This window comes from Juglans regia, chromosome 9 (genome assembly GCF_001411555.2).
Source record: "Juglans regia cultivar Chandler chromosome 9, Walnut 2.0, whole genome shotgun sequence".
NCBI classification, from domain to species: domain Eukaryota; kingdom Viridiplantae; phylum Streptophyta; class Magnoliopsida; order Fagales; family Juglandaceae; genus Juglans; species Juglans regia.
In genome coordinates, this window is record NC_049909.1 from 20,571,680 (window position 1) to 20,588,897 (window position 17,218).

Genomic DNA, 17,218 nt, shown 5'->3' on the forward strand with positions numbered 1-17,218 from the left:
AAATATAAGAAAATGATAATATGTTCTCTCATTTTGTCTATTCATTTTGATTACTGATGTATTTAAATTTTTTTAATAATTAAAAAAATAATTATTAATATATTAATATTATTTTTTTAGAATATTTAAAGATGTTTAAAAAATATGAAAAATAAATAAATAGAATTCCCAATTTCATCCCCACATGTGCCACATGGAACGGCAACATTCGTAAATATGAAGAAGTGATGTAGTCAAAAAAGGAAACCTGCCTGGCGTTGTTTGTTTTGGCACGAAGCTTCAAGTCAGAGGACTTCTCGCCAGTTGGCGCTCTCACTCGCAGAGCTTCTCAATATATATATATAGACAGATGCATACATGGAAGCACCTACATCTGAGCATCACCACAGCTTCTCTCTGAGGATCACTCGTAGATTTCATTTTCTCTCTCTCTCCTAACCCATCTTTGCCGGGAACTAGGAGCTACCCTGCGAGGGAGAGAAAGGAAGTCGTTGTTCGGAATCTGAATTTCCAAGTGAGAAGGAAAGCAAGGAGCAAAAATGGCAAAGAATGTGGGAATTCTCGCCGTGGAGATCTACTTCCCTCCCACCTGTATTCAACAGGTGACCTCTCTGTCTCTGTCTCTGTGCCTCATTATTTCAGTTCCTGTTTGGATGTTGAGAAACGTGGGAAATGAAAAGAAAGTCTAATTTGTAGTCTTCTATTCTTTTCTTTTTCTTTCTTTCCTTTTTTTTTTTTTCTGGCAATCTTTTTTAAAAAATTGGTGATTTACGCTGGTTGTTTTGGATTAAAGAAAAAAAGAGGTAAAGTTGGGTTCAGCTATTTGGATAGTTCAATTTAAGTTCGGTGAAGTGGAGGTGGAGATTTGTTTTTTGCCAAATCTTGGACTTAATAATTGGAGATTCGTGTATTGACGTTTCAATATGTGCATCTTTATATTTTCGCTCTCTCTGTTTCGGTCATTGAAACTGACGTAAAAAGGAGGAAACTCATATAGTTTACATGCTCAAGGCGTTTTGATCATTGAGCTATTCTTCAAGGTGTTATTCGTTTACTTTCCCGAGAATCAAACAGAGCCTTCTTTTCCCCCTTAAACTTCCCTGCACGTAAATGAATGAATTGTAAAAACATGTTTACGTTTTATGTATAGTGGTTTTAGGTGGCTCAGATGGGGGGTATTTTTACCTATATTATGATCCAAATTTGGTGGAATTGATTTTAATATCTCACATATGTCTATCCATATGGTTGTTATATATGAAAGTTTGGTAATTTAGTCAAAACTCTGATCCCATGGGGGTGGTCAACCACCACCGATAGACTCCAAAGGTAGTGTTAAATTACACTTAATTGCCGAATGATGACGTTTTAAATAATGATCGTTTTGTTTTATAATGGATGAACAAATTGATGGGTACAATTATTCAACATAAGAATTGAGACCGGTAGATTTGTGATGTGAACAGCTTCTTAAGAGAAAACATTTGTGAAATTTAATTCTTCTTTATCTGTGTTTCTTAAAAGATAAACGGAATAGGAATAACCAACAGTAATGAAATGTACCCAGGGAAGAACCAGGAAAGAGTTGCAAAGGTGTATGCCTATGAAATTTAAATTAGAAAATATTTTTTTCTGATAACAATTATAGTTTTTATGGGAAGATATAATAAAATTAAATTAAACACACGGTTCCTAGAATATATTCGCTAATTCCCAATTGTACAGTTATTATTTTCCTAATCACCAATTGTGCAGTCATATAATTGATATTCTAACACTCCCTCTCATGAGTGGGATTGGGCCCTCCTTGATAAGTAGAGACTCAACATATGGAATATAGATAATTAATTGAGATGTAGGGGAAGTATGAAAGTTTTTGTTTGATTCAAGATCTTTGCTCAAATACCATTTAATTCACTAATTATCCCAAAAGCTTAACCTTCTGAGAAGAGGTTAATTAAATTAAATAATTTAATTAGTTTCCTAACAATATTGAACATCCCTTCGTTATAAGACTGAGCCCACGTTTTTTCTCTAAATCTATATACTTCAACCATCATGGTTGAAATGGACATTATTTCTGGCAATTTATTAACCTGCATGTGTGTTACTGTAAATGAAACTACTTACATCTGCAGTCCTTTTGGGTTTTCTGATAAATTTTTTGGTTACTTATATCTTCCTTTTTGTATGGGAAATAGGAATCATTGGAGGCTCATGATGGTGCCAGTAAAGGAAAATACACAATTGGACTCGGCCAAGATTGCATGGCCTTTTGTACTGAGGTGGAAGATGTAATCTCAATGAGGTTGTGATTCTACATTCAACCCTCGCTGTTATTCTATACTGCTAGCAGATTTAAGTTTTGTTTGAAAATTTCCACTGCCTTTAATCTGTATTAATTAGAACATTATTATGACCTAGTGACATTTTGGGAAGTTTAATAACACAATGAAAGTTGAAAGGGTGCCTCATTAGAGGAGATGTTGTCAGTCCAATATGAAAAATTAAAATTTACAATGAGAACTGAACCCTGCTTACTCAATTCAGGAATTGGAAGACTGTATGGTTAATAAACCATACCAAGTGTATCTTCTAGTGGACTGTGGTGAAAACCCTGAAAAAGGAAAAAATATTGAGTGAATTTTCCGTCTGACATGGTATTACTGTCCTTTTCATACGAGAAAAGATTCCATTTATCTATTTTCATGTCTGCTAGAGCACCATTAGTTACGTTTGAGCTTATCATGCTGGATTCTATCCATTAGGAAGGCCCGTGTTGATATCTACTTTTACATAGAGCCTTTCACTATTATTTTTGGCATGTCCTTTGTTTACAGTCATTGGCTTCATATTTACCTTTTTGACAATTAATTATAATCATAACTTTTTCTATGCATCTTGTGTAGTTTCAATATTCATTGACTTTTCAATTCTCAGTTTGACAGCAGTTACATCCCTCCTTGAGAAATATGGGATCGATGCCAAAGAAATTGGTCGCCTGGAAGTAGGCAGTGAGACTGTAATAGACAAGAGCAAATCAATTAAGACCTTCTTGATGCAAATCTTTGAGGTTGTCTTCTGGTCATTGAAATGCATATCCTCTTGTAGTTTTTTCAGTTGCTCATTTCTGGTGATGAAATATGATATCGAATTTGTGACCATATGATGATTTTTTAGAAGCTAAACATACATGGCTAAATATATTGAATTATTAAAAATCTCAGCTGCAATATGGTTTCAAATCATGATTCCTGTTTGCTCGCCTTTGAAGCAACATTTGTTTTTGAGAGGGTTTTCTTAAATTTGGGTCCCCTGTATTGCTCTTCTACAATTCTTTATATAGTATATTTGTTTGTTAGTAGTTTAAGTCCTATCATTTTCAAAGTCCTGGTCTTCAGAGATTTCAATTGACTTCTCTCTACTTGGCATGAACAGAAAAGTGGAAACACTGACATTGAAGGCGTTGACTCAACTAATGCGTGCTATGGTGGAACAGCAGCTTTGTTCAACTGTGTCAATTGGGTTGAAAGTAATTCATGGGATGGGCGCTATGGACTCGTTGTGTGCACTGACAGTGCGGTATGACGATTTCCTCTGGATGTCATATGTTGCTTGGACTAATGTCCAGGGGCAGACTTGCTTTATTTCTTATGTGAGATAGTTATATAGTATGAATGCACAAAATTGATAACTTTTGAGTTTTTATATCACTGGTTGAATCATTCTAATTCGCAATCTTATTATTTTGATGGATTTATGCTATAATGTCTACCATTCACCATTTACTTATTGTGGTTTCCTTTATCAGGTCTATGCAGAAGGACCAGCCCGGCCAACTGGAGGAGCAGCTGCTATTGCCATTCTAGTAGGACCTGATGCTCCTATTTCTTTTGAAAGCAGATTCAGGGGGAGTCATATGGCTCATGCCTATGATTTTTACAAGCCGAACCTTGCTAGTGAATATCCGGTAATTTTACTGAATTCTGAATGTTATTATCTTGTCAATTTTAATGACTATGTTTTTGTACGGTTCATTTTCATGATTGTACTGTTTCTTTAGCTTTTGGTCGGAAATTCGTGATTATAGACATATGAATTCAACCTGTACCGTCCACATGCTTTTCAAACAATAAGATTCACAATTTGGTGACCAGTTGCTTGTTCGAGTGATTTTGATCTGTCGACAAATACACTTGCAGGTTGTTGATGGGAAACTTTCTCAAACATGTTATCTCATGGCTGTTGATACTTGCTACAGACAGTTCTGCAAGAAGTAAGATTCCCTGGAAGTTCCAAAAGTTTTTAACTATGTTCTAATAGAGCTTTTGGTGATAAATAGTGTACCATGAAAATGTCTTAATATTTTGTATTCTGCAGGTACGAGAAACTAGAAGGCAAACAATTTTCGCTTGCTGATGCTGAATATTTTGTATTTCATTCTCCATATAACAAGGTAGCATATTATCGATAACGAAATTCTCCTTTGGACTCATATTTCAATCCTTTTTTTTGTTATAAGTAAATAAATTCTACTAATCAAAGAATAGGCAAAGCCTGGTACATGTATAGTTTGCCCTAGCTAAGTAGGGGCTATAGAGATAAGGAAATCATGAAAATCTAAGCCATTAAAGTCTACTGCAATGGCCCAAGTACAAAGAGTTCTAAGAAATAAAACTTTCAATTCCTCCATCGATCTCTCTTTGTCCTCAAACGTCCGTTCATTACGCTCCTGCCACAAATTTTCAATCCTAAAATGCCTAAAGCAATAACTTGTTTACCTTACTGATTTTTTTCTTTGAACTACTGCAGCTTGTACAAAAAAGCTTTGCTCGCTTGTTGTACAATGATTTCTTGAGGAATGCCAGGTTCTTATTTCTTCATCTCTCTAGATTTTGACTCTGCCTGACACGTGTACTAGGTGAATAATTATATCTGCTTCTATTTGCCAGCTCTGTTGATGAGGTTGCTAAAGAAAAGCTGGGACCGTTTTCCACCTTATCTCTAGATGAAAGCTACCAGAACCGGGACCTTGAAAAGGTACTTTTGAACTCTGTATGTGATTATTATGAAAAAAGAGAGAAGTTATTGTCTTTTGCTTCTCTGGATAATTTTGGATTGTCTCATTCTTTGGAATTTGTTCTGATGATACCTAAATATCATTGTTCTGTAGGCAACCCAGCAACTTGCAAAGCCCCTATACAATGCAAAGGTGCAGCCTACCACTTTAATACCGAAGCAAGTTGGCAACATGTACACTGCGTCTCTCTATGCAGCATTTGCATCCCTTATTCACAATAAACATACCACATTGGTAATTTTCTAACTACTTCATATTCAACAATTTGGCTTTTTCCCTTGAATCGTTCATATTTCCTAAAGAGTTTTGATTTTTGTGTTATAACTTGCAGGCAGGTCAGCGGGTGGTACTGTTCTCATATGGGAGTGGCTTAACAGCCACAATGTTTTCGTTGAAATTCCAGGAGGGTCAACATCCCTTTAGCTTATCAAACATTGCCACTGTGATGGATGTCCAAAGGAAATTGGATTCAAGGCATGAGGTATTTCTCTTATTCTTGGACGATTCATTATGTTAATTGTACCTACCTAGAGCCCTGTCAGCATGGAGATCTTTGATTTACTCCTATTTTTAATGTCCTAAACTTTTGACCCGTCTTATTCTTGATGGCACAAGGGGTCTTAGTTTGATAATGTTAAAATATAAATTAAATAATTAAATCCATCTCTTCTCAAACTTTTCAAACGTGTGGCGATTTATCATGATATTAGCTCATGCTTAGAGGGAGAATTAGAATATAAACTAAGTGATTTAATTCACCTCTTTCTATCAGTTTAAGCTTTTAGGATAAGTATTGAATTAATAAATATCAGTATTTAGGGTCTCTAAAAGAAGATAATAGAAAATAATTTGGGTGCAAGAATATACGACAGATGATGAAGCCATAAAAAAGTTTCTTGTTTTTTGAAAAACTTATAATATTTGAATAATGAATCATTCCTTACAACTTTCTACCTCAGTTGTCCATATGTGGTTTTCAAGCATTTTAATGTTAGTGCGGTTCTCATGCAGTACTCCCCAGAGAAGTTTGTTGAAACCATGAAGCTAATGGAGCACAGGTATGGAGCCAACGACTTTGTGACAAGCCAGGACATTAGCCTTTTATCTCCAGGCACATTCTATCTTACTGAAGTTGACACCATGTATCGGAGATTCTACTCCCAGAAGGCTGGGGACAAGGCCAATGGCACCAAATGTGAGAAGGGTTCTCTTGTCAATGGTCGCTGAGAGTGAACAAATTAGAGCACGTGTGCCAGAACGTTGGCTGACGTGTTCTTAGGTGTTGTTTGTCGGTAGAAAGAACATCCTTCCATAATGAAGTTTTTATGGCAAAGCAAGTAGTTTGTCAGCTTATACTGTTTTGAGGTTCGTTCGTTCTTTGTTTTTCACTTCCTATTTCCACTTTTCAAATGTAAGTTTATCTTAATAATCATTACCCTTGTTCAAACCAAAATGTCATCTCTCTGGATGATGATAATGTAACAAACGCTGAAGTTCTTGATATTATTATACATGCACTCTGTTGAATCAACCGGAACGTTGTCTTGTTTTCAGTTTTCATAGCCCTTTTAAAGAACTGATTACAAATATCTTTCCAGAAAGGAAAAGAGATCTGACTGTGTGACATCCTTTGATGAAGAATCTACCATTATTTCTTGTGATAATTGCTTTTGTTTCTACTTTCCATGTACGAGTGAAATTATTAAGCGGCCTCCTAAAAAGCTTCAAAAACTTTTCATGCTGAATAAAGATAACAAAGGTCGACATGGTATTTTAATAGAGGGATTTGTGTACAGGGCAGAGCAGCCTCGAGGATATATATATATATATATATAATATATATATATATTTTATTGGTACCCTTCTTGGGAGTGCACAGACTCTCGACAAGGAATTTCCTGCAAATGCATCTTGGATTTAAGGAAAAAGTCTCACAGTCCAATGACTCCTAGAGATTATTTGCACTCAAGGAGATTTGAACCTTAAACCGGAAGAAGCATATCCCCAAGCCCAATGCCTTTACCACTTGAGTCAACCCCTAAGGGTTCGAGGAGATAATTCTGTTGCATCAATGCACCATTCCATGCTAAAAGAAGTACTTTGAAGGTTAATAGTTAATGTTCTAATTTTTCAACGACTCCATGTATAGATAGTCTTGGAAGTTTACTTCTAAATGTCTTAACAGTTCATAACTCAGAAATTTTCCATTGAAAACAAAAACTTAAACCCAATGGAAAACAAAAACGTAAATCCCCAGGGGACTCTTGAGGGTTCCATACTTCCTCAACCACTGCAGGAAGGGACATACCTGGAGTGAGCTACCTTGGGATAGCTCAAGGAAAAGCAAGAGGTGGAGTTTTACTAACTACAATGCAACTCAAAAGAACACTTCCAATTAATTTATTCATCCTCAAATTACAAATACAACATTCAAATACCAATAGGGCAATCGTGTGTCAAATGGGAAGAAGGGGGAACCCATATGGTGGATACATCCCATCATCCCGCAAGAACAAAGTAAAGCAAATCTCAATAAGTAAACTGACAAGTTGGAGCATAAAACTTCTAGGCTCCAGCAGTCTTCTGATTTGGCTTAAATACGTACTTAATGAGTGACTCCTTGATGGATAAGAGTTCGGGGAATTCTGCCTTCAATTTCGAGGCATCGAGCTCATTGTTGCTCCTTGGGGCAATGATCACCTTTGCTTGCTCCTCAAGATTAAAGTTCTTCCATGTGAAGTTGGGGTCAATGTATTCCCTATACATCTCTAATATCTCATTGTGGCTGACCACGCCAGGGTTTGTGAAGTTCCATATTCCAGTAAGATTTCTCTTTCCCATTTCAATGGAGATTGGGAGTAGTTCATCCAAGATCGTCATTGAGTTTGGTATGTTCACTACCTTCTCATACCTAGTGATCTTTGTAATGAAGTTCCGAGGGTTGGACAAGTCCGACGAGATGGGCATTCTGACGCGCAATGTACAGACATTATCATAGTTCTTGAGAAGTTCTTCCACCTTAAAAACGTCAAATTAGACCCACAATCAGTATCAAGCAATGCACGCATATGCCGAGGCTGCAGAGCCATTAACTATACTTCTTGCTCTTTGTTCCTACTTCATAAATCATGCGTGTCGAAAAATGAATCATCAATCTCATAAATTACACAAGAAGTTTCTTTTAACCGAGAGAAACGAACACAAATAGCTAAGCAGCACAGATCACCAGCAGAAACAAACAGCTTGCAAATTGAACATAACCGAAAACACAAAGAAACTCGAAATTTGAGTAGGGATTTAATTAATTGAGTGGGAGGTGACGTGGATATAATGGACCACATTCAAAGCACAATAAATCACTTCATGGGCTGACATAAACGTTATTTACATTAATTACTTTAACAATGCAGGGCTATAGAAATCCACCATAATTAATCATACGATCAGCTCAATTTCCACGTACAAGTTACACATTCCAAAACCTCATGCTTTTTCAAGAATCAATAGAGTATATCAGATCTAGATTTGCTTAAGCATACATTCACATGACTCATGTAGCGTGCAAAGCTGAATACTTGGAACGAACTCTCTAACCGTCACCAGAAGCCCAGATCTAAGCCTTAACATGTTAAAAGTTCATACAAGGTATAGCATTTTCGCATCCATTAGAGTACTTAAGAGAAATAAATCATAATGGGAAAAAGAGAAGAAAAAAACACACCATGGCCTTGGTCTTGGAATAGAACGATCCGACGAAGTTAGGGGTGTCCTCCTCCTTAAACCCGACGCCGGAGCCAAGCGGGTGTCCAGAATCGTACTCAAAGATACACCCGGTGGCGTAGTTGATCAAGACGAGGCCCTTCTCTCTGCAAACGTCGGCCAAGGTGAGGGTCCCGACCACGTTGGTCCGGATGGTCTCGACCTTGTGGGACTCGCACCAGTCAACGTTGGGCCGGCCGGTGACGCCGGCAGCATTGAAGACGTGGGTCGGCTTGACGGCCGCCAAGTCGGCCTCGAGCGACGCGCGGTCCTCCAGGCGTCCGGAGCCGTAGGTGAAGTCGATGCCCTGGGACTCGCAGAGCCTCCCCAGCAGCCCACCGATCCAGCCGGTGCGACCATAGATCAGGAATTTGTATGGCTTGTCGGTTGCCGAAGCTCCGTTGGCTGGGAAACCCATCACAGATGCAGAAAGAGACTGGAGAGAGATATGGATCTGGTGGGATATATTTGTGAACGTCGATACTTGTTGGGTCGGGATCCCAAAAAGAATATATATATACCGAACGGTCTCTCAGTTTTCTGACATGAACACTGCTTTCTTACATGAACACGTACGAGTAAACTCATTTTTCTCTTGAATTTTATTATCTTTAATTATACTTAATTTCTTTTAAAGAATTTCTTTTTATCGACCATTAAAGTAATAATTATTTAAATATGTGTCATCAGTTTTAATAAAATGATACAGTTATATTTATTGATTATATAAAAATATGCTGTATAAAAGTTGTAAATTTAAAGAAAAATTATATGTAGAATATTATGTATTTTTTTAAAAAAAAGTTAAATATGGGATTCAAATTTTCAAAAAGATTATGCGGTTATAAGTGTAAGGGAGGCGATTGATAAAATGTATGGTATATATCACTATAAATAATATATATTTTTTATACGTGATTATAAAAAAATAATTATGTATCATAATTTTCTTATATAAAAATACATGTTTCTTTAACATTTCCGTCAATCTGAAATGTTATCTTAGAATGACCTACATGAGAAAAAACAAATCAGATAACTATGAAAGCTTAAAAATATAAGAAGAATTTATATAATGAAACTAAACAAATTGTATTGTAATTTGTACACAAAACAAATAAAGAGAGATAGATATAAAATATTTTATCGCTTCTACTTCTCGTGTACGTCTATGGTGTTGGGGGTAGACTATCGAACTCTGTGAATTTTTTTCTCGCTTTGTTTCCTCTCAATCTCAAGTCTGATGAAAGGAATGGCATTTGGCATAGAGGTATTCAAGTAGGCTTTTTAGCATGTCGTGTCAATGCTACTTTCTCGCTACTCTCAAATTTGTTTGGCTATGTCAGTGATAGGCTCAAAAGGTGAAAGCTGAAAGCATCATGTCAATGTGTGAGTTAAATTTTTTTAATATGTCAAATTAAAGTTATTATGTTAATGAATTTAAGAGTATTTGAATAATATATTGTATTTGAGTGTTGAAAAATAATCTTAAATATTTTAAAAATATTTAAATTTAAAATTACAATTATATAATATATAAAATTAATTTTTAAAACTTTTGGGACAGTATAATAATTCTACAAGTTATTCGTCAGACTATGACTTCATCTAGTATTAGTCAAAGTTTAAAACTTGTAAGTAGACTTTAAACAAACTAGTAATTAGCACTTCTATGGTTATGAGAGTTAAGGAAAAAGATCCCTTCAAGTTCTTGTAGGATTCACATGTGAGAAAGAGTGACATGAAGTGAGTTTTATAATACTTATGTTGCTCGTATTAATATTTTGGACAGTAATAAATGAACAATAAATATTATAAGGTATATGTACTTTGTTATCTCTCTTTCACTTGAAGTCACGCATCAAATTCAGACAAAAACTCTGGCGCATATATATCTATTTAATTACCTATACATTAAAAGAAAAAGTATGCAACAATATTTGCAAGAATCGGGTCTCTCAAAGTCATGTGGATTTAAAGGAAACACAAATGAAGATAAAAGATATATATATATATATATATATATAGTAATGATACGTGCATTCGTGGAGTGCACACGTGCCGTGCTGTCACTTTGAAAAAGAGTGAGATCTACTATTAATTTTTTTTTTTTTTTACGTAAATTTCGTATTTATTCACTTTTTACAAAATAATTATACGACGTTTGCACACTTACTACTGTAATTATTATTTATATATATATATATAGCCATAAGGGATCTTTACAGTACTGTCGATCGAAACCACGAAGATACAACATCATCACATGTTAGCCATATATGTATTTTAATACAACATTAATCTACTACATAATTCTGTGCATGCATGCTTGATTTCGAATTTTACAAACATTCCAAGAAAGTTGCCTTCATGGCTTCCAACGGAGTCAGCTTGAGTATTTACCACCCGGCCTGGTCAACAACATTATACGTAGTACTGTTTATCGACATAAAGAAATTAAGTTGGTCTGTCCTCTTGTACTTCAAAGATTTGTCTACCTTTTGCGCTTGGACTTCAAAGAGGTCACAGAATGAGAGTTGCTGTGCCAGTTGCGCTTTCTTTGATTGATGAACCAATTATTGATTTGCTTCAGCTGCAAGCCTGTCTCCTCTACAAGTTTTGCCTTGTCATCTTCCTGAAAAATATTACGTACGTAGCTCCTAGTTAATGTTATTGACAGAAATTAAATTATATATGAAGGTACGTACGTAGTCCTAGTCCATATCCAGTATCCAGGTAATTATAAGATTTACTTAGATTTAGATCTGGAATTACGATTTGGTAGAATGTGATCAGAAATTAGCTGGCTAAGATCAATGAAAACTCTTGTTTGAATTAGTTATATTCATGATTTGAAGTTTGGCATGCACTTCATAGAGAATCCCAGTACTGGAATTTCATAGTAATTCCGGCCCTGGGATTATATTTGCGTCAACTTTTCAAAAAACCTGCAACCAAAAGTGATACCATGAAACTAAATTTGAGAGAGAGAGAGAGAGAGAGAGAGAGTTAAGGATTAATCGTGCATGCATGGTGGCTAATTGCGTTAACATTTTTCGTTCATCTGTCATGCATGTTAAAAAAAATAGCGTTCTCAAGAAAACAGTGCAGAATGTGTGAAACATGTTTTGGTCGTTTCTATTTTACCCATTATCTAATATTCATGTTGTCGTTAGGCAGTAAACAAATTAATGATCAAGACATGATCATCTGGATTTTATATGAGGAGCAAAATGAAATGCTTGACCGGAAACCAAACAACTGAACAAGTAGGAATATGAACATTATCATTGCTGATCATGCATGAGAACCGTAAATGAATGAGATCATGATCATGAGATCGGTTGCGCGCTTGCTTACAGTAGGGTAAGGCCATTTTGAGTGTTCCTGCCACCAATTCTTCAATACACTTGTTGTGTCACCCGGTAATTTTCCTGCCCTTCTTTTTCTCAGTATCTCCTCCCTTACATCTTCAATTCTTGACTTAAAACCCTGCAAAACAATACATAGATATTCACGTAATTCGATTTACCCTTCCATGCATGGAAAGAGTACCATAGGTGAAATGGTCATGCATGCATTCTTTTGTTTTTATCAATGAGCTCATGCATGCATGCATGTCTTTTCATGAAAGAATAATAATCTTTAAAAGCTTTTCCAACTACGCTGATCGATCAAGATCGAATACGATCACCTGCTTCAGTTCAATCTTTAATTCCTGCCTAACTCTCTCCATCAGCGACCTTTCAGATTCTGTCGGAAGCAGTGGACCAAATCCCAACATGTCATGCCCATCAGCACCGGATTGATCTAAAGCGAAATCCATGATCTGCAGATCATCCTCATCATCCGACATTGTTCCACCCGTACCTTCATCCAGACTCACCCCTGGAAATTAATTATGTTACACACCGCTAGCTAGCTAGCTGATCAATTCATCAAATTAACTTAAAATAATGTAAAACAATTTTAAGAGAGATACGATCGAGTTCCTTTTCATCTATTAATTTTTTTAAAAATAATATTTATAATCGTAGACTTAATATTTATAGTCGTAGACTTACATGCGAGCGCCGCGTAATTTTTTTAAAAAAATAAGTAAATACAGCATCCACTTGATGGCATTTAAAAGCATATATAGCAGTAAAAAGGCCTCCGAAGACCTGTGACTTTCCTGGAAGTCACCATTGATCAAGACAAAAAATCCACAACCAAACCACCTACCACAAGGACTTCTTATATATTCAAAGCATGCAATTAGAAGGGTTAATAATTCCATTCCAAATTTCCATATAGACTAGCTTCTCTCTCGACAGAAGAATACCAAATATACATCAAGTATTTCAACAACCAAAGAAAAACTAAAGTACTACTACTGCCTAGGCAAAGGTAAAATGTAGCAGATCAAAGCCAATTAAGAATTTCATTTTGCGATTAAATTCAAATATTAATCATATGGTTGACTTACTTTTAAATTGGCTAGAATGGAATATTAATCAGTATTTCTATTAAAAAATTCATTCACATATATAAACCGGTGCCTAGCTAGCTAGCTTCTTGCATTCAATCATATTTTAGTACCCTAGACTCCGCTAGCTAGCTAGCTAGCTGTATCATAAATACTAGATGAGGATAATCATGGTCAGTATTAATTTATTACAATCTATAGTCTTGTAGATGGATGCAGGTGTCATGCATACAGCACGCATTAATATCAAGTAGTTAGTTGTACATGTGTGTATATATATGTAACACCATCGGCCGCCAGTACGGCCTTCATGCCAAAAATAAATAAAAAAAATTCTGAGCATCACATGATGATCATCCGTAGTTGAACAAAAGGGATTTTGCAAGTTCTTAGAGATTTTGCATGGAAATGTTATAAACCTCTCGATAGCACGATATTATATATAGATCAAAACAAGAGCAGAAGAGCTTAATCAATCATGTGATCTACGATATTATATAGATGCAAGTTCTAAGAGATTTTTTTCATAGCTAGCCCATAATATTAATTCCCAGAGATCAGTATGATTAAGCTGTAATAATTATATATAATGCGTCTTTATGCCCAGTAGTCCGAACGAATTGCTCCAAATTCTAGGTCAAGAAGTCAGGATTTGCTCACGGTAATATATATATCCATCGTAATTGGAAAAAAACATGTGCGCAAAACCAACGGCAAAAGATCATGGATTCTATGAACTTATACGACCTTTAAACAAAGTCTTGACCGATGGACGAACCAAATTAAACATGACAAAATTAAGTTGATGGATATCATGATCGCTTAAAGAATTCTTTCTAGAAACCAAATATTCTCGGATCAACCTTATCGATCGTTTGGTGGTGGTGGTGGGAGTACCTTCCTCACCAAACTAACTAATCCTTTTTCCAACCGTAGGTTATAGATATTTTCTTTCTGGCATGAGGGTAGGTCCTACAGCACCCACTTCCTCCAGCTCGGCCATCCAAACTTGCAAGAACCCCAGAAACGTACAGTCTCTTATCTTTCTACCTACCGAAACTCAATATCAAATTGCATCAAAAGCAAAGACAGAAAACAAATTAAGCATGCATTATCATCTTCATTACATGACAAAAACGTCAAATAGAAGTGGTGCTTCTTTGATGGCATGTTGTATCTATTGAATTGTAGCTTTAGATTTTAGCAAATGATACGAAATTGAGAAAGAATAATAATAGTAACAAGAAATTTGCATTGAGATGGATAAAGGGAGCTGGATACCAGTGAGGGCTTGCAAGGTATTTTCAATTTCACGGCAACCCACGACAGCCTCAACGGCGTGGACTCGGACATGTTGTTGAAGCTGTTCTTTGAAGCTGCACAAAACTAACAAATATTGTGCCTGTAACAAAACCCACAAAAAGATCAAAACCCTCAGGTTAAACCTTAAAACAATCAAGAAGATAATACAAATATTCGAAGAAGATCGAGATCAAAGCTGAATCAAAGATAGCATGTGTTATAAGTGAGAGACCATCTTACGTACCAAGAAGTTGTCGAGCTCTTGACGCTCATGGGGAGAGAGGGAATGGGTACGCAGCGAGGCATACGACCGCAGAAGATGGTGAGACTGATCTAGCTGCGCGTCGATCAATGGTAACTGATCAATTGGAGTGGCGACACGGAGGCACGCCACATGGGCCGCCAGAAGCTGCTCACAAAGTGGGTGAGTGGCTATCTCCGCCTTGAATTGGCGTTGGTGCTCACCGGAAACTGCCACTTCACCGCTAAAACCACCGGTACTGCCACCACCAATCATTCCCAGGTTCGGTGCTTGCATTTCTATATCCATAAGACTAAACGAGGCGCTTCTATGAGAATCGAAGAGACAGAATTAGAGAGAGCTAGCGTTCAAACGGGCGATAGAAACAAGCGAGGTTTGAAAGAGGGGAAAATTATATAGAGAGAAGAAAGAAGGGGGTGTTCGAGGGTTGAGGACTTACCACGAAAGAGACCCTTTTGCAGTACTGGAACTTGAAAGTGGACTATAAATTGTTCTGGTGTTTTGTCTGTTTGTGTTCCGGACAGCTTTAAGATTTTATCGTTAATGGTGTAAGAGATCGTCCGAAAGAGGACGTACAACGGACTAATTTGAAACTTCCTGCACCACGTCCGAGAGAAACATATCCATCCATGAAACTGATGAGAGAGAGAGAGAGAGATGGCTAGAGAATCATAATTACTATGGAAGAACTGGGCTGGAATCGAGAGTCAGATAAAAAAGAACACGGGATATAAAGCTGCTTCTGTGGTGTGACAATTTGATGGCCTTTTTCGTTCTTCTTTTCTTTTTCCCCTCTGAATTTGTTGGGATTTTCCTTTAGCTTTTAATTTAAGATAACCTTTCGCAAGTGGTGGTTAGGTTTGTATTTAAAGAAAAGAATTGGATTGTGTATACAAAGACGATGAAGCCAAAATATTATCTGAATATTTTAATATTAACGTTCTTCGTATGCATGCTAGCTAGCTCCATCATTCACTCATAAAAGGTTTGAAAATTATTAGCAATCGTTTGGGGCACTCCACAATACAATAATATGTCGAGCACCCCCTTTAATTCAATGATTAATGGAGCTAATTAAATGTATAAAAATTAAAAACATACAAAAAAAGCTAATTTTTTTTTATTACTATTTTAGAAGAATAAGTTTTCCAACTAAATGGGTTGCTGATGAAATTTATAATAATCGAATCTTCAATTCATTTTAACTTTTGTATTAATGATATAAAAAAAAAGAAGAAAAAAAGTCATGATCTTTATTATAAGTTGAGATGTCACTGTTCCACCTCCTAATTGGCTGGTGTGAGTATTTGCGGAAACAAGAAAAAAAAAACTAATTATATATCAGTACTTATTGATTAGGTTCAAACTTCAAATACAAATGACAACCCACCAACTACGTGCATGCATGGCATATAGCTCCGAATTCTGGTAAATTTGTGTAATCATTTCCATGAAGAAGTAAATTAAATATATTCGCCATTATTGTTGAGCAAATAATATCAAATATATATATATATAATAAATAAAGTTTATATAGTTGTAATGGGTTCTATATATAGTAATTTAATAAGTGCGTGCATGCGCTAATTACAAGTAATCATACGGATAAGGGTTTAGTTAATATCGATATATAGCAAACCTATAATTTAATAAGTACTTACTCATGTGTACGATATTAAACAACATGCAAAATTATTTACGTACGTAGAATGACAAACGTATTAACGTCATCATTATACAACTGATCATGTGTTCGTTTTAATTTAGAGAAGATGAGGATCAGTAATATCTATTACCTCCACGATTCTAAAAACAAATTAATTATTTAAGAACTAATGAAAGCTCAGTCTAGCTAGCTAGGTTTATATATATATATATATATATATAAAATCTCGACATGGAGTGTGTTGTAAGAAAAAAAGAAAATGTGACCCGATAAGATTTTTGGGATATTCTTAAATAATCCGTTAATAACGTGTCAGCTTTACTAATCTAATTCCAGTCTAATCTATTACAGTAAAAATTAAAATAAATTTGGACCCCCTTGTCATGTCGATGATCAAATGTCTACATACAGGCAATTTAAGCATTTTTTTATTTTTATTTTTTGGTTTTGTTCTTTTTCTTTTTCTTATTTTCCTTCCGATTCGGCCTTTGGCACCAAATATTACTGTAGGAAGAAGCCAAAAACAAGCACATGCAAAAGCAAAAAAGCATGCACTTATATGTACACGAGAGAGAGAGAGAGAGAGAGAGGGGTGGGTTTCCGGTGATTAAAAAGCCAACGGCGTGCTCTCCAAGCCCACAGCGGGGTCAACCTCACAGCTGTCGCTTTGTCGTTTTCTCA

The 17,218-nt window shown here is 35.9% G+C and overlaps 3 protein-coding genes across 6 annotated transcripts; 1 reads left to right on the forward strand and 2 right to left on the reverse strand.

Moving 5' to 3' along the window:
* The first annotated feature begins 351 nt into the window (after nucleotides 1-351).
* Nucleotides 352-6,639, forward strand: LOC108990864 (hydroxymethylglutaryl-CoA synthase-like). Its single transcript, XM_018964967.2, has 12 exons — nucleotides 352-602; nucleotides 2,202-2,308; nucleotides 2,941-3,073; nucleotides 3,439-3,582; nucleotides 3,812-3,970; nucleotides 4,203-4,276; nucleotides 4,381-4,456; nucleotides 4,813-4,868; nucleotides 4,953-5,040; nucleotides 5,174-5,314; nucleotides 5,412-5,561; nucleotides 6,092-6,639. The coding sequence occupies exons 1-12, from the start codon at nucleotides 540-542 to the stop codon at nucleotides 6,305-6,307; spliced, it is 1,407 nt and encodes a 468-aa protein (XP_018820512.1). The 5' UTR covers nucleotides 352-539; the 3' UTR covers nucleotides 6,308-6,639.
* Nucleotides 6,640-7,451: 812 nt separating this feature from the next.
* On the reverse strand, nucleotides 7,452-9,413 carry LOC108990870 (bifunctional dTDP-4-dehydrorhamnose 3,5-epimerase/dTDP-4-dehydrorhamnose reductase). The gene is made up of 2 exons (XM_018964976.2): nucleotides 8,802-9,413; nucleotides 7,452-8,098 (listed from the first exon to the last, which is right to left on the reverse strand). Exons 1-2 carry the CDS (start codon nucleotides 9,255-9,257, stop codon nucleotides 7,646-7,648), a joined length of 909 nt encoding a protein of 302 aa, XP_018820521.1. The 5' UTR covers nucleotides 9,258-9,413; the 3' UTR covers nucleotides 7,452-7,645.
* Nucleotides 9,414-11,015: 1,602 nt separating this feature from the next.
* LOC108990865 (homeobox protein HD1-like) lies at nucleotides 11,016-15,730 on the reverse strand. Of its 4 annotated transcripts, none has more exons than XM_018964968.2 (7): nucleotides 15,311-15,704; nucleotides 14,854-15,178; nucleotides 14,589-14,709; nucleotides 12,534-12,727; nucleotides 12,200-12,331; nucleotides 11,338-11,474; nucleotides 11,040-11,250 (listed from the first exon to the last, which is right to left on the reverse strand). In XM_018964968.2, exons 2-7 carry the CDS (start codon nucleotides 15,157-15,159, stop codon nucleotides 11,226-11,228), a joined length of 915 nt encoding a protein of 304 aa, XP_018820513.1. In that variant the 5' UTR covers nucleotides 15,160-15,178; nucleotides 15,311-15,704; the 3' UTR covers nucleotides 11,040-11,225. The 4 variants fall into 4 exon arrangements, with proteins under 4 accessions (XP_035549908.1, XP_018820513.1, XP_018820514.1 ...); XM_018964969.2 differs by having other exon boundaries at nucleotides 14,854-15,163; nucleotides 15,311-15,695; XM_035694015.1 differs by having other exon boundaries at nucleotides 11,016-11,474; nucleotides 15,311-15,730.
* Between the last annotated feature and the right edge of the window lie 1,488 nt (nucleotides 15,731-17,218).